The sequence below is a fragment of the Pan paniscus genome, chromosome 2 (genome assembly GCF_029289425.2).
Source record: "Pan paniscus chromosome 2, NHGRI_mPanPan1-v2.0_pri, whole genome shotgun sequence".
NCBI classification, from domain to species: Eukaryota; Metazoa; Chordata; class Mammalia; order Primates; family Hominidae; genus Pan; species Pan paniscus.
The window spans coordinates 10,051,915-10,074,958 of record NC_085926.1 but is presented as its reverse complement, the minus strand read 5'-3'; the positions used below and the strand labels follow the sequence as shown (position 1 = coordinate 10,074,958).

The 23,044-nt window shown below is 42.1% G+C and overlaps 2 protein-coding genes across 17 annotated transcripts in view; one reads left to right on the top strand and one right to left on the bottom strand.

Annotated features, from left to right (window-relative positions):
- Positions 1 to 23,044, bottom strand: part of FANCD2 (FA complementation group D2) — a 104,905-nt gene that overhangs the window by 21,691 nt on the left and 60,170 nt on the right. For 10 of the 16 annotated variants that reach the window (XM_055110941.3, XM_055110943.3, XM_055110942.3 and 7 more), the window contains 13 exons: positions 17,672 to 17,781; positions 15,875 to 15,935; positions 14,170 to 14,289; positions 13,652 to 13,725; positions 13,206 to 13,352; positions 12,589 to 12,689; positions 12,104 to 12,219; positions 10,763 to 10,871; positions 6,802 to 6,912; positions 6,421 to 6,530; positions 5,702 to 5,815; positions 5,117 to 5,260; positions 1,560 to 1,676 (listed from right to left, as the gene is read on the bottom strand). In XM_055110941.3, the coding sequence (XP_054966916.1) occupies positions 1,560 to 1,676; positions 5,117 to 5,260; positions 5,702 to 5,815; positions 6,421 to 6,530; positions 6,802 to 6,912; positions 10,763 to 10,871; positions 12,104 to 12,219; positions 12,589 to 12,689; positions 13,206 to 13,352; positions 13,652 to 13,725; positions 14,170 to 14,289; positions 15,875 to 15,935; positions 17,672 to 17,781 (1,434 nt within the window). The remainder of the gene's footprint in view (positions 1 to 1,559; positions 1,677 to 5,116; positions 5,261 to 5,701; positions 5,816 to 6,420; positions 6,531 to 6,801; positions 6,913 to 10,762; positions 10,872 to 12,103; positions 12,220 to 12,588; positions 12,690 to 13,205; positions 13,353 to 13,651; positions 13,726 to 14,169; positions 14,290 to 15,874; positions 15,936 to 17,671; positions 17,782 to 23,044) is intronic. The other 6 variants (XM_055110949.2, XM_055110948.2, XM_055110952.2 and 3 more) reach the window with 1 other exon arrangement.
- Positions 19,735 to 20,070, top strand: LOC106634558 (cytochrome c, somatic-like). The gene has a single exon (XM_034955759.2). It carries the CDS (start codon positions 19,780 to 19,782, stop codon positions 20,068 to 20,070), a length of 291 nt encoding a protein of 96 aa, XP_034811650.1. The 5' UTR covers positions 19,735 to 19,779.

Here is a 23,044-nt window from a genome sequence, read left to right as displayed (position 1 = left end):
TACACTGAGGCATGGGCCCGGGCTTGGTTTGGGAGGCTGTTGAAACCAAAATTCAAGTAAAGAACAGGATTCAGGAATGTTCAGGGCATTTAGAAATACATTTCGTAGGCTGGGCGCGGTGCTCACGCCTGTAATCCCAGCACTTTGGGAGGCCGAGGTGGGCGGATCGGGAGACCAAGGTGGGCGGATCATGAGGTCAGGAGTTCGAGATCAGCCTGATGAACATGTTAAAACCCCATCTCTACTAAAAATACAAAAATTAGCTGGGTGGGGTGGCACGTGCCTGTAGTCCCCAGCTACTCAGGAGGCTGAAGCAGGAGAATCGCTTGAACCCAGGAGGCAGAGGCTGCAGTGAGCTGAGATTGCACCACTGCACTCCAGCCTGGGCGACACAGCGAGACTGCGTCTCAAAAAAAGAAATACATTTCTTATTCCAAGTGCCTTTCTATTTTCTGTTTCAGACTTCCTATTTTTTTTTTTTTTTTTATTTCTGAGACAGAGTCTCGTTCTAATGCCCAGGCTGGAGTGCGAGTAGCATGATCTTGGTTCACTGCAGCGTCTGCCTCCTGGGTTCAATCAAGTCTTCTGCCTCAGCCTCCCAAGTACCTGGGACTACAAGCATGCGCCACCATACCTGGCTAATTTTTTTTGTATTTTTAGTAGAGACAGGCTCTTGCCACGTTGGCCAGGCTGGTCTCAAACTCCTGACCTCAGGTGATCCACCTGCCTCGGCCTTCCAACGTGCTGGAATTACAGGTGTGAGCCACTGCACAGGTAGACTTTTTTTTTTGTTTGAGACGAAATCTGTCACCCAGACTGGAGTGCACTGGTGCAATCTCAGCTCACTGCAACCTCCTCTTCCCCATGCCTCAGCCTCCCAAGTAGCTGGGACTATAGCTGCACCACCATGCCCGGCTAGTTCTTTTTGTACTTTTAGTAGAGATGGGGTTTCACCATGTTGGCCAGGCTGGTCTTGAACTCCTGAACTCAAGTGATCTGCCCTCCTTGGCCTCCCAAAGTGCTGGCATTACAGGCGTAAGCCACCACGCCCAGCCTTCAGACTTCCTATTTAAAGCAAGATGAGGCCGGGCGCGGTGGCTCACGCCTGTAATCCCAGCACTTTGGGAGGCCAAGGTGGGCGGATCACAAGGTCAGGAGATTGAGACCATCCTGGCTAACACGGTGAAACCCCGTCTCTACAAAAAATACAAAAAATTAGCCAGGCGTGGTGGCAGGCACCTGTAGTCCCAGCTACTCGGGAGGCTGAGGCAGGAGAATGACATGAACCCAGGAGGCGGAGCTTGCAGTGAGCCGAGATCACACCACTGCACTCCAGCCTGGGCGACAGAGCGAGACTCCATCTCTAAATAAATAAATAAATAAGTAAATAAATAAATAAATAAATAAAGCAAGATGAATATTGTCTGGCAATACAGCTGCACCCATGCTACCCAGTGACCCAAACACAATGCCAAAGAAAGTGACAACTTTTTCATCATAATACCTCCTTTGTTCCCAAATCCACTATGCCCAAGTCCTATGCTTCTGCCTACACTAACCTTGAGAAAGGGGACTCTCCTGGCAATAGGAGGTGTCAGCATACTCTCCAGCTTCTGGGAGAGATCTTCCAGCAAGAAAAGCAGCTCAGGGGGCCCAAGTTGCACAACTTCTGTAGCCTGTCACATGGAGGAAAGGATTAGTTCCAGGAATGTCCTAGTCATTTCATGATAATTTTTTTTCTTTCTTTTTTGTTAAATGTGCAGTGGCAAGATCATAGCTATTCCAGCCTTGAACTCCTGGGCCCAAGTTATCCTCCCATCTCAGCCTCCCGAGTAGCTGGGACTATAGGCACACGCAACCATGCCCAGCTACATTTTTGTTTTTAATTAATAAGAAATGAGGTCTCACTATATTGCCCAAGCTGGTCTCAAACTCCTGGGCTCAGATGATCCTTCTGCCTTGGCCTCCCAATGTGCCAGGATTACAGGTATGAACCACCACACCTGGGCCCAGCGAATTTTTTAATTTTTTTATACAGACGGGGTCTCACTTTGTTGCCCAGGCTGGTTTCAAACTCCTGGGCTTGAGCAATCCTCCTGCCTTGGCCTCCCAAGGTATTGGGATTATGGACAGGCATGAGCCACCACACCTGGCTATTTCATGTTAATACTTCCCAATGGGTGAAAAAAAAATTTTTTTTTTTTGAGACAGAGTCTTGTTCCGTCACCCAGGCTGGAGGGCAGTGGCATGATCTTGGCTCACTACAACCTCTGCGTCCCAGGTTCAAGCAATTCTCCTGCCTCAGCCTCCCAAGTAGCTGGCATTACAGGTGCCCACCACCATGCCTGACTAATTTTTGTATTTTTAGTAGAAATGGGTTTCATCGCGTTGGCCAGGCTAGTCTCAAACCCGACCTCAGGTGATACGCCTGTCTCGGCCTCCCAAAGTGCTGTGATTAGAGGCATGAGCCACTGCGCCTGGCAGGGTAAATAATTTGACTTTTATTTATTTATTTACTTATATTTGAGACAGGGTCTCGCTCTGTTGCTCAGGCTGGAGTGCAATATTGTGTTCACAGCTCACTGCAGCCTCAACCTCCTGGACTCAAGTGATGGTCCCACCTCAGCCGCCCAGGTAGCTGGGATCACAGGTGTGCGTCACCATGCCTGGCTACGTTTTTTTTTTTTTTTTTTTTTTTTTTTTTTAACGTTTTGTAGAGACAGGTCTCACTGTGTTACCTAGGCTGGTCTCAAACTCCCAGTACTTTGGGAGGTCAAGGCAGGCAGATCATTTGAGGTCAGGAGTCTGGGACCAGCCTGGCCAATGTGGTGAAATCCCATCTCTACTAAAAATACAAAAATTAGCTGATGTGGTGGTGGGCACCTGTAATCCCAGCTGCTTGGGAGGCTGAGGCAGAAGAATCGCTTGAGCTCAGGAGGCAGAAGAGTCGCTTGAGCTCAGGAGGCAGAGGCTGCAGTAAGCCAAGATCGTGCCACTGCACTCCAGACTGACGGACAGAGCAAGACTCCGTCTCCAACAAACAAACAAACAAATAAAAAAACTAGCCGGGTGTAGTGGGGCATGCCAGTGGCCCTAGATACTTGGAAGGCTGAGGTGGGAGGATCACTTGATCCTTGAACCCAGGAGTTCAAGGTTGCAGTGAGCTATGATCTTGCCACTGCACTTCAGCCTGGGTGACAGAGCAAGACTCTGTCTCTAAAACGAAAAAAGAGGCAAGGGAGGAAATTGCACCCATCTCATATAAAGGATAGCTATTATGCTCTGTCATATAATAAAGTCAAGCATGTCCAAAATAAATATTCAGAATAGTAAAATAATAATTCAAGACAGGATAGTTTAGAAGACATACTTTTTCTCTATAAATTCCTCTGTATACCTTTCCAGTTGTGGATCCAAGATGCGTTTCCTAAATATCCTGTGATTTAAAAAATGACTTTGAATGCCACACACAGGGTTTGGGAAAAAAAAAAAAGGCTAATTCAAGGGAATTTTCCTTTTGTCTGTTCATTAAATAATCCTTTCATACTTCTTTTCCTCTAATGTTTTGCTACTATTAACTCTGGGCAGGACCCCAGAGTGATCCCAGTGGAATAACTATATTACACTGCCAGAAGCAGAATGGGTGAAATACAGTCTCACTGCAAACTGCTCACTCAATACACATTTATGTGGCATCTCCTAAGGGCAAGATGATGTAGAAAGATTAAAAAAAAAAAAAAAGATATGGCTGGGCGCAGTGGCTCACACCTGTAATCCCAACACTTTGGGAGGCCAAGGCGGGTGGATCACGAGGTCAGGAGATCGAGACCATCCTGGCTAACAACGGTGAAACCTCGTCTCTACTAAAAATACAAAAAATTAGCCCGGCATGGTGGCAGGCACCTGTAGTCCCGGCTACTCGGGAGGCTGAGGCAGGATAATGGTGTGAACCCGGGAGGCAGAGCTTGCAGTGAGCCAAGATCCCACCACTGCACTCCAGCCTGTGCAACGCAGCGAGACTCCATCTCAAAAAAAAAAAAAAAAAAAAAGGATACTATTTCTGTTCTGAAGGTACCTACATTCGTGTAAATTTCAGGTGAAAATTAATGCTATTTCAATTTCTCTTAAACCTGGAGAAATTCTACTCTCTGATGAAATCCCATCTCAAAAGTTACTTTATCTGTAAAAATGTCCTCTACTCCCAACTTCAATATAAACATCATTCTCTCACTAGAGTTTCACTAGTCCTTGGTTCAGACCATTAATGCAGTATTTGGCATCAATAAAGCTATGGGGCCGGGCACGGGGGCTTGCGCCTGTAATCCCAGCACTTTGGGAGGCCAAGGCAGGTGATCACGAGGTCAGGAGATTGAGACCATCCTGGCTAACATGGTGAAACCCTGTCTCTATAAAAAATGTACAAAAAATTAGCCGGGTGTGATGGCGGGCACCTATAGCCCCAGCTACTCAGGAGGCTGAGGCAGCAGAATGGCGTGAACCCGGGAGGCAGAGCTTGCAGTGAGCGGAGATCCGCGCCACTGCACTCCAGCCTGGGCGACAGAGCGAGACTCCATCTCAAAAAAAAAAAAAAAAAGAAAAGAATAATAATAAAGCTACCGTACTGCTAGCTATTTCCACTTCTTTGATTAGATTAGAAGTTATTTGAAAGCAAGCATGATGCTCTATGTACTACTGAAATGCAAGTGCTTTGACTAGTGGCAAACACAAAATAGGACTCAGTAAGCAACTGTCGGGTGCTGAACAAATGTGAAAAAGTGAAAAGGGCATTGACTTCTAAGAACCAGAAGAGTGCTCCTCTACAAAAATAATCTAGGTAGCTTATTAGTAGTAGTAGTAGTAGTAGTAACCTAAATGTAAGGATTACATCATTGGCATGATATTTTATAATGTCTGACACATTATTAAAAACCTTATGACTTACAAACACCAGTATAAGGATGATTATTCATCATTGCTTTCACATATAAAGGCTTTTAAAGTCAATCTAACTTCTCTCCTCAGTGTCACAGTGTTCTTTGTGAAATAAGAATAGACCTGAGGTCTATTTAATCTTCTGAAAGAAGATTAAATTCTGAGATCCTAGCCTGTCACTTACTTCAGTGTGCATTTCAGTATCTAAGATGAACTTCGTCACAAGTCCACAATGTAGAATAGAGAAGACCTCAATGTCCAGCTCTCGGAAAAAAGCATGGGAATTATGTAGTAACAATGATGTCTTTTCTTCCTTCCCTGTGAACTCCTATGGGGAAGTCACAGCAACAAAGAGAATAAATAAATCTTCTATATTAATCGAATTTTAATAAAAACTTCAAAGTGCAAATATGCATTTATTTAATGCAAAAAATTACATTTTCATTATAATAACAACTTCCTCTAGCCCAAGTCCCTAAATATTCCCAAGACAGAGCACCTAATTTAAGATGGGGATACAAGTCACACATCAAGACCCTTAACAGGTCATCTATTTAGGGATGATCTATTAGGCAAATCAAGGCATTTAGGTCTAGTACAGAAAACTGTGAGCTGGCCGGGTGTGGTGGTTCATGCCTGTAATCCCAGCACTTTGGGAGGCTGATGTGGGTGGATCACGAGGTCAGGAGTTTGAGACCTGCCTGGCTAAGATGGTGAAACCCCGTCTCTACTAAAAATACAAAAATTAGCTGGCTATGGTGGTGCATACCTGTAATCGTGGGAGGCTGAGGCAGGAGAATCGCTTGAACCCGGGAGGTGGAGGTTGCAGTGAGCCAAGATCGTGCCACTGCACTCCAGCCTGGGTGACAGAGTGAGACTCCATCTCAAAAAAAAAAAAAAACAAAAAACAAAAAACTGTGAGCTTAGGGGCCAGAATGATCTGGCTTCAAACCCCAGCTCCAGCATTTATTAACTGTGTGACTTTGGGCAAGTCACTTGCCCTCCCTGGATCTCAGTTTCCTCCTTTATTAAATGTGGTATTAATATGAAACTTGGGCTCTTACAGAAACTACCTAATAAATATACAATAAATGGTGGCTGATCAACAGAAATAATTGGGATCCATGTGGCCCAGGCAATTTCAAACACATGAAACTCATTCTACGAACAGTACAAATGTAAAGTAAAAGGGAACTACTGATAATCAAGTACCTCAAGAGAGAATTCAATGTACTGCTGGGGTACAAAAAAGGGAGTAAAACAGTCAAGAAAATAATTAGAAAAAACAGTCAACAGTGTGTGGCAGGAATAAGGACCTGAAGTCTAATCTGAACTTTGCTACTAAGGAGATTACTCCAACGCCTAAGAGAGTTTTGGCTCGCTGTTTCCTAATTTTTTTTTCTTTGTAAAATGCCGAGAATAAAGCTGGGTTTCTGTTAATCTCACTGGGATGTCACAAACCTTCACGGATACCCATCATTCCAATACCTTGTTCAGCTGGCCTCTATGAGATGGCGTAGGGTCACATTCTGAATTTTTCTCTTCTGAAAGTGTGTCAGAGGAGGATGTCTTGCTGCCATCTGTTTTTTGTTTCCTTTCTTTTATATTAAAAAGAGAAAAGTGACTCAAGTAATTAATAATCATGTTTGCCAAATATCATTGCCCTCAGAAAACAACCTGTTGGAAACTGCCTAGAGGTAGAAGAGGTAATTTTATAACCCTAAATTACAGTGTATTTATAAATCTAATAAAGAGAGAGTTCAGTTATACAATTGTTCCAATTACTGATGCCATGATAAACATAACTTTTAGGTTAATTCAATGAAGCTTATTTAGAGACACAAGACAAGAGGAAAAGAACATACTTACCTATTTTTCCTTTCTTTCTGATTTTTGCTGAAATAGCAGTAACAGTATGAGGTGTTATATCTAAAGTTTCCACGTCAAAGTTTCCAAGAGGAGGGACATAGTCTGGGGTGACTGAAACAAACAGCAGGCTGAAGCTCAATGTGTACCAATTACACACCACCATTAGACTTGAAATTCAGTCACTCCATTGGCTAAAAACTAGTTTCCAAAATTACCAAGCATGGCTGAATACTTATAAGACATATTCAAGTCATCTGACATTGTTTTGGCATAGCAAAATGGCCAGAGATAACACAGAAATATCATATTAAGTATGATCAATTATCATAAAACCACTTTAAATAATGATATATAACTAACAAACAGAAAAAAACTAAAACAAACATTTAAAATCTAAATGGTGGCCAGGCAGGGTGGCTCGCGCCTGTAACCCCAAGCACTTTGGGAGGTCAAGGCGCACGGATCACCTGAGGTCAGGAGTTTGACACCAGCCTGGCCAACATGGTGAAACCCTATCTCTACCAAAAATACAAAAATGAGCCAGGTGTGCTGGCAGATGCCTGTAATCCCAGCTACTTGGGAGGCTGTGGCAGGAGAATTGCTTGAACCCAGGAGGCAGAGGTTGTAGTAAGCAGAGATCGCACCACCACACTCCAGCCTGGGCGACAAAGCAAGCCTCTGTCTCAAAAAAAAAAAAAAAAAAAGGGAAAGGTATATATATATTTATGGCGCACATGAGATATTTTGATACAGGTACACAATGTATAATAATCACATGAGGGTAAATGGGGTATCCATCACCTCAAGCATTTATCATTTCTTTGTGTTACAAACAATCCAATTATACTATTTTAGTTATTTTTAAATGTACAGTAAGTTATTGTTGACTGTAGTCACCCTGTTGTGCTATCAAAAACTAGATCTTGGCTGGGCTCTCTGGCTCATGCCTGTAATCCCAGCACTTTGGGAGGCCGAGGAAGGTGGATCACTTGAGGTCAGGAGTTCGAGACAAGCCTGGCCAACACGGTGAAACCCCATCTCCACCAAAAGTACAAAAATTAGCTGGGTGTGGTGGTGCACACTTCTAGTCCCAGCTACTCGGGAGGCTGAGACAGGAGAATTGCTTGAACCCAGGAGGCAGAGGTCGCAGTAAGCCGAGACCGTGCCACTGCACTCCAGCCTGGGCGACAGAGCGAGACTCCATCTCAAAAATACAAAAACAACTAGATCTTATTCATTCTATCTAATTATATTTTTGAACCTATTAACCACCCTCATTTTTCCCAGTCCCCCAACCACCATTACCCTCCCCAGCCTCTGGTAACCATACTTCTACTCTATCTCCATGAGTTAAATTATTTTAATTTTCAGCTCCCACAAATATGTGAAAATATGTTGTGCCTGGCCTATTTCACTTAACATAATGTCCTCCAGTTCCATCTGTATTGTTGCAAACAACAGGATCTCATTGTTTTTTATGGCTGAATAGTACTCCATTGTGTATATGGACCACATTTTATCCATTCACCCGCTGATGGACACTTAGGTTGCTTCAAAATCTTGACTATTGTGAATAGTGCTGCAATAAACATGGGAGTGCAGATATCTCCTTGGTATACTGATTTCCTTTCTTTTGGGTATATACCTACCAGTGGCATTCCTGGATCATATGGTGATTCTATTTTTAGTTTTTTGAGGAAACTCCAAACTGTTCTCCATAGTGCTTGTACTAATTGACATTCCCACCAACAGTGTACAAAGGTTCTCTTTTCTCTATCTTCTCACCAGCATCTGTTATTGCCTGTCTTTTGGATAAAAGCCATCTTAACCAGGGTGAGATGACATCACATGGCAGTTTTGATTTGCATTTCTCTGAGGCTCAGTGATGTTGAGCACCTTTTCACATATCCACTATTTGTATGTCTTCTTTTGAGAAATGTCTATTCAGACCTTTTACCCATTTTTCAATCCGAATAATTTTTTTTCCTATCTTTATATATTCCAGTTATTAGTCCCTTGTCAGATACATAGTTTGCAAATATTTTCTCCCATTCTGTGGGCTGTCTCTTCACTTTGGTGTTTCCTTTGCTATGCAGAGGAAAGGAACTTAACTTTTTAATTTAATGTGATCCCATTTGTCCATTTTTGCTTTGGTTGCCTGTGCTTGTAGGGTATTCCTCAGGAAATCTTTGCCCACTCTAATGTCCTGAAGAGTTTTCTGAATGTTTTTTGTTGTTGCTGTTAGTAGTTTCATAATTTGAAGTCTTAGATTTAAGTCTATAATCCATTTTGATTTTTGTATATGGCAAGAGATAGGGGTCTAGTTTCATTCTTCTGCATATGGATATCCAGTTTTCCCAACACCATTTATTGAAGAGAGTGTCTTTCCCCAATGTATATTCTTGGCACCTTTGCTGAGAATGAGTTCATTGTAGGTGTATGGACTTATTTCTGGGCTCTCTTCTGTTCCATTGGTCTATGCATCTGTTTTTGTGCCAGCACCATGCTGTTTTGGTTACTATAGCTCTGTAGTATAATTTGAAGTCAGGTAATGCGATTCCTCCAGTTTCATTCATTTTACTCAGGACAGCTTTGGCTATTCTGGGTCTTCGGTGGTTCTATATAAATTTTAGCCTTTTTTTTTTCTATTTCTGTGAAGAATGTCATTGGTATTTTGATAGGGATTGCCTTGAATCTGTAGATTGTGTTGGGTAGCATGGAAATTTTAACAATATTAATTCTTCCGATCCATGAACATGAAGTATCTTTCCTTTTTTTATTTGCTCTTCAATTTCTTGCATCAATGTTTCATAGTACTCATTATAGTGCTCTTTCACTTCTTTGGTTAAGCTTATTCCTATTTTATTTGTCACTTTTGTTTATTTTATTTGTAGCTATTGTAAATGGATTACTTTCTTGATTTTTTTCAGATTCTTAGTTGTTGGCATACAGAAATGCTACTCATTTTTATATGATGATTTTGTATCTTGCAACTTTACTGAATTTATCTAATAGTTTTTTGGTGGAGTCTTTAGGCTTTTCCAAATATAAGATCATATCATCTGCAAACAAGGATAATTTAACATCTTCCTTTCCAATTTGGATGCCCTTTCTTTCTTTCTCTCTCTTGTCTAATTGTTCTAGCTAGGACTTCCAATACTGTATTGCATAATAGTGGTATTATATAAGTGGGTATCCTTGTCTTGTTCAGATCTTAGAGGAAAGGCTTTCAGTTTTTTTCTGTTCAGTTTAATAGTTGCTATGGATCTATACCCAGTTTTCTGAGGGTTTTTTATGATGAAAGGATGTTGAATTTTATAAAATTTTTTTAAGCATCAATTTAAATATCATGTGGTTTTTGTCCTTCATTCTGTTGATAGGAGGTATCACATTGATTTACATATGTTGAACAATCCTTGCATCCCTGGGATAAATCATCCCATTTGGCCATGATGAATAATCTTTCTTTTGTTTGTTTTTGAGATAGGAGTCTCGCTCTGTCACCCAGGCTGGAGTGCAGTGGCACAATCTTGGCTCACTGCAACCTCCGCCTCCCAGGTTCAAGCGATTCTCCTGTCTCAGCCTCCCAAGTAGCTGGGATTACAGGTGCCCACAACCATGCCTGGCTAATTTTTGTATGTTTAGTACAAACAGGGTTTCACCATGTTGGCCAGGCTGGTCTCGAATTCCTGACCTCAAGTGATCCACCCGCCTTGGCTTCCAAAAGTGCTAGGATTACAGGCGTGAGCCACCTCGTGCCCAGCTGATATTTTTAATGTGTTGCTGAATTAGGTTTGCTAGTATTTTGTTAGGATTTTTGTATCAATGTTCATCAGGGATATTGGCCTGAGATTTCTTTTTTTGATGTGTCTTTGTCTGGTTTTGGTATCAGGGAAAGCTAAGTGCTTTATTGCCTCACTACTGGCCTAGTAGTACTACCAGTATAGGACACTTCTCTTACCTGCCAAGTACTTTTCCAGGATTATTTGCAATTCTACAATGTGCTTTAACCGAGTGAGCACCTTCCCCTTCATCTCAGGTGATGTTTCCTGGCAGAAGGCATTTACAATCTGCAAAGTACAAATTACATTCTCATACTTCCAAATGTTCAGATTTTAACCTTGTTTATATTATTTATCCAGAGCTGAGAGATGTCTATGAAAAGCAAGATCTTTGAGTTTAGTCTGTAATAGAACTGTCCTCAGCAACGTGGTATAGAGAAAAAAAATCTCTGGCCCAAAATATAGGAGATTCAGCCAGGCGTGGTGGCTCATGTTTGTAATCCCAGCACTTTGGGAGGCTGAGGCAGGAGGATCACTTGAGGCCAGGAGTTTGAGACCAGTCTGGCCAACATGGTGAAAGCCCATGTCTACCAAAAATACAAAAATTAGCTGGGTATAGTGGCACACATCTGTAATCCCAGCTACTAGGGAAGCTGAAGAAGGAGAATTGCCTGAACCTGGGAGGCGGAGGTTGCAGTGAGCCGAGACTGAGCCACCGCACTCCAGCCTGGGTGACAGAGCAAGACTCTGTCTCAAAAAAACAAAAAACAAAGGAGATTAGGCTTGTGACCTTAGTTTTACTTATTACTAGTTATGTTACAAGGTGGAATAGCCAGAGAGCACACAATTTGGTGAAACAAGTTCTATACTGCTACTTACTGTGTGACCTTGGCTGAGTCTTTAACCTTTCTAAGTATTTCTTCATAAAGAAATGAGTCCAGCACTTGGTACAGTGTAAGTACTTAAAAATTTTTAATGACTTTGAACTCCCTATTGAAATTCGTATGTGTAAAATGAGGACAATAGCTATTCTGCCCGTATCATAATAGAGATGTGGTAATCAAATAAGCTCATTCAAGTGCACAAACATTCCTGAAATAATATCAGAGAGGAAGACAGTGAGGTAGAGATATAAGATGTTGCCATCATTGTCATTATCACGAAACACAAATACATTCTAATGGGAGGGAAACTACCACCACTCACTGAATCAAAACAGTAGGCATATGCCTGTGCCAGGACGAACAGTAGTTCCACAGTGAAGAAGGTGAGAAGGTCATTCTAGGGACAAGGCAGCTTGGAGAAAATAAAGCATGGGCAATGTGAAGTGAATTCTAAGTATTCTCATTTGGCTACCTAAGGAGGTTCATATAACTGGGGAGTGGTGGGACATAACAGCTAGAGAAGCACACGGGGGTTACTGCTTGGTGAGGACTTCTAGGGAGTCTTGTGGGAACTAAGAAAATAGTTTTGAGAAAAACTATGCACAATAAGTGAAACATCCTATTAACTCTGCTCACCTCTCGGAACCAGTTGAGAGTAAGAAATATGAGAGAACACATGAATGAACGCTCTTTAGCAGACATGGACTCCAACTTCTCTCCAGGCTCCAGGTCAGTTAGGAATATAGGACAATCTGAGAGAGAACAAACATTTCCAACTACCGTTAGTGCAAGCCAATAAAACCTGGAGGTTGCCTCTGGAGCTAGCTCTCCCTGCTATTTACTTTCCCCTTTAACTCATATTTGAAGGCCAAGATCTGATTAAAATATTTGCATATCATATAGCAATCAACAAATATAACTAGAAAGTTTTTGCAACAATTGATTTGTTAACATAATGGGATTCTGTATGTACTATTTTGTCTTTGGAATTCCAATGATAAACTATTCTGCTGAAGTTAGAAAATTCCTCCCCACATACCCCATGTATTGATCTGCCCTTTCCCTAAGTTTACCAAAGGAAGAGTATAAAGAAGAAAGGATCTGATGACTTCATCCCATACCTAGTAGACCATCAATCTCCTCCAAGTTTCCGTTATGCTGTCTCTCCACACAAAGTCTCAGTAACCGGAAATACGGAGCCAGGCACAGCGGAGACACCAATCTGAGAAGGAGAAATAAATTTCTAGACCACACTTCATAGGTGTATTACTCCACGTACATAGGGAGATATTACTCCACATACATAGGGAGCACAACTTCTTTTTTTGAGACAGAGTCTTGCTCTGTCGCCCAGTCTGGAGTGCAGTGAAACGATCTCAGCTCACTGCAACCTCTGCCTTCCAGGTTCAAGCAATTATCCTGCCTCAGCCTCCTGAGTAGCTGGGATTATAGGTGCATGCCACACTGCCCGGCTAATTTTTGTATTTTTAGTAGAGACAGTGTTTCGCCACGTTGGCCAGAAAGTAATCTCAGAATATCTGTTGGCTCACACAAGGCAATATAAATCTCAAGCCAAGGATCCAAGAAAAAACAAGGAATCTGCCCCATTCTCCCTAACCTCTCCAAATACCATTTGTCTCGAGAGAAACTTTTGACTCAACTTCCCCACCAAGAACTGTGGAATTCCCCATGAACATTCAAAACACAAACAGGTTTAGAAAAGAAAAACTATACTGACTTTTGGCCTGATTCCTGTGAAGTCACCGGACCCCCATCTTTTGCAAAGTCCTGAGAAAACAGCAGCGGCAGGAGGTTTATGGCGATCCCATCCTGAGTGTCGTATTCTTCCAGTCCGTACAGTGCTTTCACAGGAAATGGAAAGTCACTGCAGAGAAAAACCAGAATCTGATGTTGCAGCTCAGGAATACGCAAGGCTACAGGGAAAACCACTAGAGCAAACCAATTTCAAACACAACATCATGGGGAGAAATTAGAAGAACAAACAGTGAACCTTTTAGGAATTTTGGAGCTAAGGGTGCAGGGGTGCTGGGGTTGGGAGGAAAGAAGCTGTGGGACTGGGCAGCTGTGGCTGAGGTCAAGGGTATTCTGAAGTTTGTATCAGCTACTGACAGAATTGATGTAACTTCACCAGTACAACCAAGCCAGCAGGTAAACAATACCTACCCTTCCGGAACAACACAGGAGTCCACTACGAAGGCATCCTGGAAATCATTACAGATGGTATGCCCAACCCATTCCTTCAGGAAGCAAACAAACAAAAAGGGCAGTGCAGAGTGTACTTGCTGTACAGCCCTAGATAAATTACTCTTAACCTTTCTAAGTCTCAGTTCCCTCATTTCTAAAAAGAAAGTAATAATAAATATCTCACTATTGTGAAGTAGAAAAGAGAGAGTGCATAAAAAGCACCTAGCACAAGGCCTAGCACAGAATAGGGCTCTCAGACAGATAATAGCCATCATCATTAACAAAGTCCATCTCTTCTTTACTATTATGATTGTTATTAAGTGAAGGAGGCCTCAGAGAAGAGCCGTGAGGCAGGGTAGGGCAGAAAAGCCTTTCCCAGTTAGAATTTAGGAGAGGTCACAGGATGATCTATTTTCACACTGCAACAGAAAGACTTGAAGAGTGTAGCAAAGCAGCTCTCATGCTTTATTGCTTTAAGAAAAGACAATTGGCTTTACCAGGGCTTTTGGATCCAGCTTTTCATGTTGGATCAGGTTGGCAAATTCATCATAGTAAAGTGCAGAGGCCTGAGGAGACTGCTCACTGCAGGAATGAACCAACTGCAACAAGGAGGTCACCTGGAGCAAAGAGGAAGAATGGTTTAAACCTTGGGCTGCCAATCCTTCCCAAACTCCACTCGCCCCATTCAAGACTGTTTTTTCACTTTCTGATTTTACTGGCAAAGCTCTATGTCTCACTTGAAGTTTTCCTGAATGTTCTGACCCGTCTGTCTCCTTCTGATATCATCCCTTTTCCAATCTGCCAGACACTGCAGCCAGATTAATTTTTCTAAAGTAAACCTTTGATTTTGCCATTTCCATGCTAAGAAACCCTTAAGGAATACCTCTGCCTAAAGAATGAAATAAAAATATATTGCTTTACATGCAAGGCTCTCTGTTTTCTCTCTCAACTAGCTTTTTCTTTTTTTCTTTTGAGATGGAGCCTTGCTCTGTCGTCCAGGCTGGAGTATAGTAGTGTGATCTCGGCTCACTGCAACCTCCACTTCCCGGATTCAAGCAATTCTCTTGTCCCAGCCTCCTGAGTAGCTGGGACTACAGGCGCCTGCCACCATGTCCAGCTAATTTTTTTGTACTTTTATTAGAGATGGGATTTCACCATGTTGGCCAGGCTGGTCTCAAACTCCTGACCTCAAGTGATCCTCCTGCCTTGGTCTCCCAAAGTGCTAGGATTACAGTCGCAAGCCACCGTGCCCTGCCTGAACTAGCTTTATGTCCCACTTTCCAATTATGTACTTATTTGTCCCCATGCTTCAACCAAAGTGTTATTCCATAAACATGGCATATCTTTCTTGCTAAGACTTTATAATTTAATTAGAGAGATTAAATGGATATAGAAATAAATGCAACTGGCCTGGGAGTGGTGGCTCACATCTGTAATCCCAGTGCTTTGGGAGGCTGATGGGGGCAGATCACCTGAGATCAGGAGTTTGAGACCAGCCTGGTCAACATAGCGAAACCCCGACATGGTGAAACCCCATCTCTACTAAAAATACAAATTTAGCTGGGCATGGTGGTGCATGCCTGTGATCCCAGCTACTTGGGAGGCTGAGGCAGGAGAATCGCTTGAACCCAGGAAGCACCACCGCACTCCAGCCTTGGCGACAGAGTTGAGACTCCATCTAAAAATAAATAAATAAATAAACATAAAAATAAACGCTACCCAAGCCAGTAGTTTCCAAGTGTCAGAAAACCACAGAAGTAGGAGTTCAGGAAAACTTCTTTTACAAAAGAAGCACTTTCTGGTGAACTGACAGTGACTAGAAGCAATTCCTCAGTTACTCATAAACATATCCAATCACATTATAAGAACTCGGCCGGGCGAGGTGGCTCACGCCTGTACTCCCAGCACTTTGGGAGGCCGAGGCAGGTGGATCACTTGAGTTCAGGAGTTCAGGACCAGCGGGGCCAACATGGTGAAACCTCGTCTCTACCGAAAACATAAAAAATTAGCCGGGTGTGGTGGTGCGTGCCTGTAATCCCAGCTACTCTGGAGGCTGAGGCAGGAGAATCACTTGAACCTGAGAGGTGGAGGTTGCAGTGAGCCGAGATCTTGCCACTGCACTGCAGGTTGGGCGACAGAGCGAGACTCTCTAAAAAAAAAAAAAAAGACAGGAAAAAGAAAGAAAGGAAAAAAAGAACTCACCTGTGTGCACTGCTCATCGCTCAGGTTGGCTCTCTCTTGGGTCAAACTAGGTGATTCACTTCTAAAAACAAAGAATTTTTTTAAAAATTATTATTATACTTTAAGTTTTAGGGTACATGTGCACAACGTGCAGGTTTGTTACATATGTATACATGTGCCATGTTGGTGTGCTGCACCCATTAACTCGTCATTTAGCATTAGGTATATCTCCTAATGCTATCCCTCCCCCCTCCCCCACCCCACAACATTCCCCGGTGTGTGATGTTCCCCTTCCTGTGTCCATGTGTTCTCATTGTTCAATTCCCACCTATGAGTGAGAACATGCGGTGTTTGGTAAAAACACAGAATTTTAATTTCACTTTTGTAATATTTTGTAACAACTGCCAATAAGTTTAAGAATTCTGACTTCCCTAGGGTAGGGTAAAGATAAAAGTGCATGAAGGCAGCGAAGAGTATTTATTTTGTCCGTACAAAATACAGATTAGAGCAAAGGATGGTTATCCTATATATTTTTTCTTTTTCATACATATTTTTTAAGGGCAAATTAGCAATAATTAGAGGAAGCACTTAATTAGTGCATATTATGGACTACACATTGTTCTAACCCTTTAATGTTCTCAATGACTCTATGAGGTAAATCCTATTATTATCCTTATTGCTGATGTGAGTCTACAAAGGCAGAGAGATAAAGTAACTTACCCAAGGTAATTCAGCTAATAAATAATGGAGCCAGAATCTGACCCTGGGCAAGCAGTATGGCTTCACTGACTGAACTCTTAACCAGTACACTCTGCAACCTCTTCCCATTATTAATGTGTGTCACAGGGGAGTGATGACTATCTGAGCCGGTGGCGGTTGGGGTGGGGTTAGAGGGAGAATTTACTAAGACAGTTGTAGGTAAAGAAACGCAGATTTCTTAGAGAAAGTATAAAAGTACGTTGCAAGAAAGCACTGGGCAGCCAGCAATAGAGGAGCTGACTGCAAGGAAACAACGGCTTGCTGGGGATTTATAGAGTAGTATTTATGATGTATGCTGTATGCCGAAGAGGGCTTTGTGCAGTACTGATAATGCCAAAGTTGCAGTGAGCTAACTTGCAGGTGTCTGGTGATTAAGTTGGGCGCAGGAGGGCTGCATGTCCTGCACCATGAAAAAAGGCAGACTTACATACTTTGTCTTTGCTTTCTTTGCTCCCACCATTGTGACTCCTTTTCCCTAATTAGGATTCCACAATGTGGATTCTAAAGATGTCTCCTGATGTCTCAGAAAATAAATTCCAAGGAGCATGAACTGAAATCCAATGTCGGTTTGTAATGGCAACATCTTATCAAGCCCCCAAACCGATATTTCTTTAGATTCTACAAATGGGGCCTCAAGGAACAAGGTGAGGGGAAATACACAAGATCTTATTTGTACCAAATGTATAAAGTTCCCGACAGGAATGACACAGCAATGTAGACACCTGCATTGTCTAGTGTCTATATCAGGAGCAGATAAAGAAAAATGCATTCTAAAAGAATCAGGGTTCCCATTTTGTGCAAAGATTTCTAGAATTTTACCTCTAGCCAATCCTTAATTTTTAACCAGACTGTAATGGCTAGGATCACATTCCAGCAAAACATATACATGGTAATATATACAGTCACGATTAGAAAGGAACATGGAAAAGTAGCAAAACACATTTGCTCATTTATAGTTGTAACTTCTACTGCTAAAATGATGTCTATGAGATGTAACACTTCGTTAGTTAGCAAGATTAACTGATCTTAAACCACAGAAGTCAGAATCTCCACGTGTACCTGTCTGCCGCCATGATGCCAGCCATGGTCACAGCACCAATAATCCCAATGAGCTTGTACTTGAATACGGTGCTAGAGAGCTGCTTTCTTATCACCAAGTGCATGTCATCCTGCAATGAGATGATGAAGAAAGATGAAAATGCTGGAATGGCACAGCAAAAGAAGGTATGGATATCGAGCCATATAGCTAGACTATAAAGGCTTTTATCGTTTACTAACTGTTTTTTTTTTTTTGAGACGGACTTTCGTTCTTGTTGCCTAGGCTAGAGTGCAAAGGGGCAATCTCGGCTCACTGCAACCTCTGCCTCCCAGGTTCGAATGATTCTCCTGCCTCAGCCTCCTGGGTAACTGGGATTACAGGCACCCGCCACCATGCCCGGCTTATTTTGTATTTTTAGTAGAGATGGGGTTTCACCATGTTGGCTAGGCTGGTGAACTCCTGACCTCAGGTGATCCACCAGCCTTGGCCTTCCAAAATGCTGGGATTACAGGTGTGAACCACCATACCCAGCCCTGTGTGTCTTTAGCAAGTCAATTCATCTCTCCAAGTTTTAATTTTTACATCTGAAATGGGGACTTTTTTTTTTTTTTCTTTGAGAAGGAGTCTCGCTCTGTCGCCCAGGCTAGAGTGCAGTGGCGCCATCTTGGCTCATTGCAAGCTCCACCTCCCGGCTTCATGCCATTCTCCTGCCTCAGCCTCCCAAGTAGCTGGGACTACAGGTGCCCGCCACCAACCACGCCCGGATAATTTTTTGTATTTTTAGTAGAGACGGGGTTTCACCATGTTAGCCAGGATGGTCTCGATCTCCTGACCTCGTGATCCGCCTGTCTTGGCCTCCCAAAGTGCTGGGATTACAGGGGTGATTACGTGCCTGGCCCGAAATGGAGAAGGTTGTTTTAAGGATTAGAGATAAATTATAAAAAACTTCTAGAACAGTGCCTAGCACATGATAGACATTCAATAATAATATCTTTTATTGTTATTATTTCTATAAGTATATGAAAATTATCATAATGTTGATCACTGCTCAGCCAAAATAATGAACTAGAATAAAATACTCAGGTAAAGATTTAAACATGGAGGCAAGGCTGGGCGAAGTAGCTCATACCTGTCATCCTAACACTTTGGGAGGCTGAGGCTGCTGGACTGCTTGAACCCAGGAGTTCAAGACCAGCCTGGGTAACATGGCAAAACCTCATCTCTATAGAAAATACAAAAATTAGCCAGCTGTGGTGGTGCATGCCTGTGGTCCTGGCTACTCGGAAGGCTGGGGTGGGAGGATCACCTGAGCCTGGGAAGTCAAGAACACAGTGAGCCAGGATCACATCACTGTACTCTAGCCTGGGTGACAGAGCCAGACATTGTCTCAAAATAAAATAAAATAATAAAATAAACATTGCTGAAAAACATTAAAGACATAAGTAAATGGAAAGAGCTACTGTCTTCATGGATTGGAAGACACTTAATATTGCTAATACCACTCAAAGTGATTCAGTGTAATCCTTATCAAAGTCCCACAACATGTTTTGCAGAAACAGAAAGATCCATACCAAAATTCACATGGAATTTCAAGGGACCCCAAACTGCCAAAACCTTGAAAAAGAACAAAGCTGGAGGGCCCACACTTCCTGATTTCAATATTAATACAAAGCTACAGCAGTCAAAACAGTGTGGTGATGGCAGAAGGACAGACGTATAGACCAATGAAATAGAATACAGAGTTCAAAAATAAGCCTTCATATATGTGACAAATTGATTTTTGACAAGGGTGCCAAAATAATTTCAATGGTGAAAGGACCATCTTCTCAACAAATTGGCACTGGAAAAACTGGATATCCATGTGCAAAAGAATGACGTTAAATCCTTAAAATATTAAAATAAACTATATACAAAAATTAACACAAAGTGGATCAAAGACCTAAATTTAAGAGCTAAAACTTTCTCTTAGAAGAAAATAAAACTTTCATGACCTTGGATTCGGCAATGGTATCTTAAGCATGACAACCAAAAGGACAAGAAACACAAGAAAACAAATTGATAGAGAGTGGGTCGTACAGCTTTGGAGTGGCAACCTTCGTGGCGCCAGCGATGAAAAACAGAATTATATATGGGTGATGCTGAGAAAGGTAAGAAGATTTTTGTTCAGAAGTGTGCCCAGTGCCACACGGTGGAAAAGGGAGACAAGCACAAGAGTGGGCCTAATCTCCACGGTCTCTTCGTGCGGAAGACAGGTCAGGCCACTGGATTCTCTTACACAGACACCAATAAGAACAAAGGCATCACCTGGGGAGAGGATACACTGATGGAGTATTTGAAGAATCCCAAGAAGTACATCCCTGGAAGAAAAATGATCTTTGCCGGAATTAAGAAGGCAGAAAGGGCAAACTTGATAGCTTAACTCAAAAAAGCTACTAATGAGTAATAATTGGTCACTGCCTTATTTATTACAAAACAAATATCTCATGACTTCTTTATGTGTACCACACTTTAATAGATTTTATACACCAGAATTCAGATCATGAATGACTGACAGAGTATCTCGTTGGGTGGTCCTCATTTAAAACTAAGACTGGCTTGTGGTTAAATGAATATGCTGTTTTTTTTAAATTTTAATAGTAATTCCAATTCAGTAAATGGTATCACTGTTTACCCCTTCTAAAGATATGATTAGACTTTGTTAGTAATGTTCAACTTTTCACAAAGATGGTGAGTGCCATCTTAAAACTTAATGGAGGCCGGGAGCAGTAGCTCATGCTTGTAATCACAGCACTTTGAGGGGCTGAGACAGGCAGATCATGAGGTCAAGAGATTGACATCATCCTGGCCAACATGGTGAAACCCCGTCTCTACTAAAAATACAAAAATTAACTGGGCATTGTGGTGCATGCCCCTAGTCCCAGCTACATGGGAGGCTGAGGCAGGAGAATCACTTGAACCTGGGAGGCGGAGGTTGGAGTGAGCTGAGATTGTGCCACTGCACTCCAGCCTAGTGACAGAGTGAGACTCCATCTCAAAAAAAAAAAAAAAAAAAGAAAGAAAGAAAGAAAAAGAAATAGATAAATTTGACTTTATTGAAACTAAATACTTTAGTGCATCAAGGGACACTATCAAGGGAGTGAAAACCCATAGAATGGGAGAAAATATTTGCAAATCATATATCTGATAAGGGATCAATATCCAGAATATATAAATAACTCCTATACCTCAAAATGACAAAAACCTAATTTAAAAATGGGCAAAGGGCTGAGCACGGTGGCTCATGCCTGTAATGCCAGCACTTTGGGAGGCAGAGGTGGGTGGATCTCCTGAGCTCAAGCGTTCCAAACCAGTCTGGGTAACATGACAAAACATAATGTCTACCAAAATTATAAAAAATTAGCTGGGCATGGTGGTGCACACCTATGGTCCCAGCTACTCAGGAGGCTGACATGGGAGGATCGCTTGAGCCTGGGAGATGGAGGTTGCAGTAAGCCAAGATAACACCACTGTACTCCAATGTGTGTGACAGAGTGAGACCCCATCTCAAAAACAAAACAAACAAAAATGGGTAAAGGACTTGAATAGACATTTCTACAAAAATATAGAAATGGCCAAGAAGTACATGAAAAGATGCTTAACATCATTAGTCATTAGAAAATGCAAATCAAACCACAATGAGATACCACTTCGCACTCATCAGAATGATTATAGTTAAAAAATAGGGCCTGGGGAGGTGGCAGGTACCTGTAGTCCCAGGTACTCAGGGGCTGAGGTGGGAAGACTGCTTAAGCACAGGATTTCCAGGCTGCAGTGAAGTATGATCACGCCACTGCACTGCAGCTTGGGTAACAGAATAAGACCCTATCTAAAAATAATAATAATTTTTAAATTAATTAATTAATAAAAATCAAAAGAAATTTTTAAGAAAGGAAAATACATGTTGGCAAGGATATGGAGAAATTGGAACCTACATACATTGTTGGTGGGAATGTAAAATTATGCAGCTGCTATGGAAAGCAGTTTGGTGGTTCCTCAAAATGGTAAACATATGGTCATCATAAGATCCAGCAATTCCACTCTTAGATATACACCCTAAAAAACTGAAAACAGGGACTCAAACAAATATTTGTAAACCAATGGTCTCAGCAACATTATTCAAATGGCCAAAAGGTGGAAACAACCCAAGTGTCCATCAATGGATGAATGGATAAACAAAATGCGGTATAAACAAAGAATGGGAGCCGGGTGCAGTGGCTCACGCCTGTAGTCCTAGCACTTTGGGAGGCCGAGGCAGGCGGATCACCTGAGGTGAGGAGTTCAAGACCAGCCTGGCCAGCATGGCAAAATCCCATCTCTACTAAAAATACAAAAATCAGCCGGGCGTGGTGGTGCGAGCCTATAATCCCAGCTACTCAGGAGGCTGAGGCAAGAGAATTGCTTGAACCCAGGAGGCAGAGGTTGCGGTAAGCCAAGATTGTGCCGTTGCACTCAAGCTGGGCGACAGAGTGAGACTCCATCTCAACAAAACAAAATAAAACACAACAACAACAAAAACAAAGAATGGAATTATTTATTTATTTTTTTTTTGAGACAGAGTCTCGCTCTGTCTCCCAGGCTGGAGTGCAGTGGCGCGATCTCGGCTCACTGCAAGCTCCGTATCCCGGGTTCACGCCATTCTCCTGCTTCAGCCTCCCAAGTAGCTGGGACTATAGGCGCCTGCCACCACGTCCAGCTAATTTTTTGTATTTTTAGTAAAGACGGGGTTTCACCGTGTTAGCCAGGATGGTGTCGATCTCCTGACCTCATGATCTGCCCGCCTCAGCCTCCCAAAGTGCTGGGATTACAGGCGTGAGCCACCGTGCCTGGCCAAGAATGGAATTATTATAGCTGTAATGGGAATAAAGTTCTGATGCATGCTACAACCTACATGAACCTTGAAAATATTATGCTAAGTGAAATAAGCGAGACACAAAACAATACATATCGTATGATTCCATTTATATGAGGCATCTAGAATGAACAAATCCATAGACAGAATGTGATTAGTGATTATTACGGGGTGGGGAGAGGAAGATGGCAAATTATTGCCTAATGGGTACAAAGTTTGTTTGGGATGATCAGGAAGTTCTAGAAATGGATAGTGGCAATGGTTGTATAACATTGTGAATATACTTAATGCCACTAAATTGTACCCTTAAAAACAGCTTAAACGGTCTATTTTATGTTATGTATATTTTATCAAAATTCAAAAATAAAATAAAATAGTGAAGTAGCTTTATATTGCTGATTTGAAGCAATCTCCAAAATAAACTGCTAAATGCAAAAGGTAAGATGTAGAACAAGAAGGGAAAGGAAACTACAGGTAAACACAAATTTGTAAATTCTCAGAACAT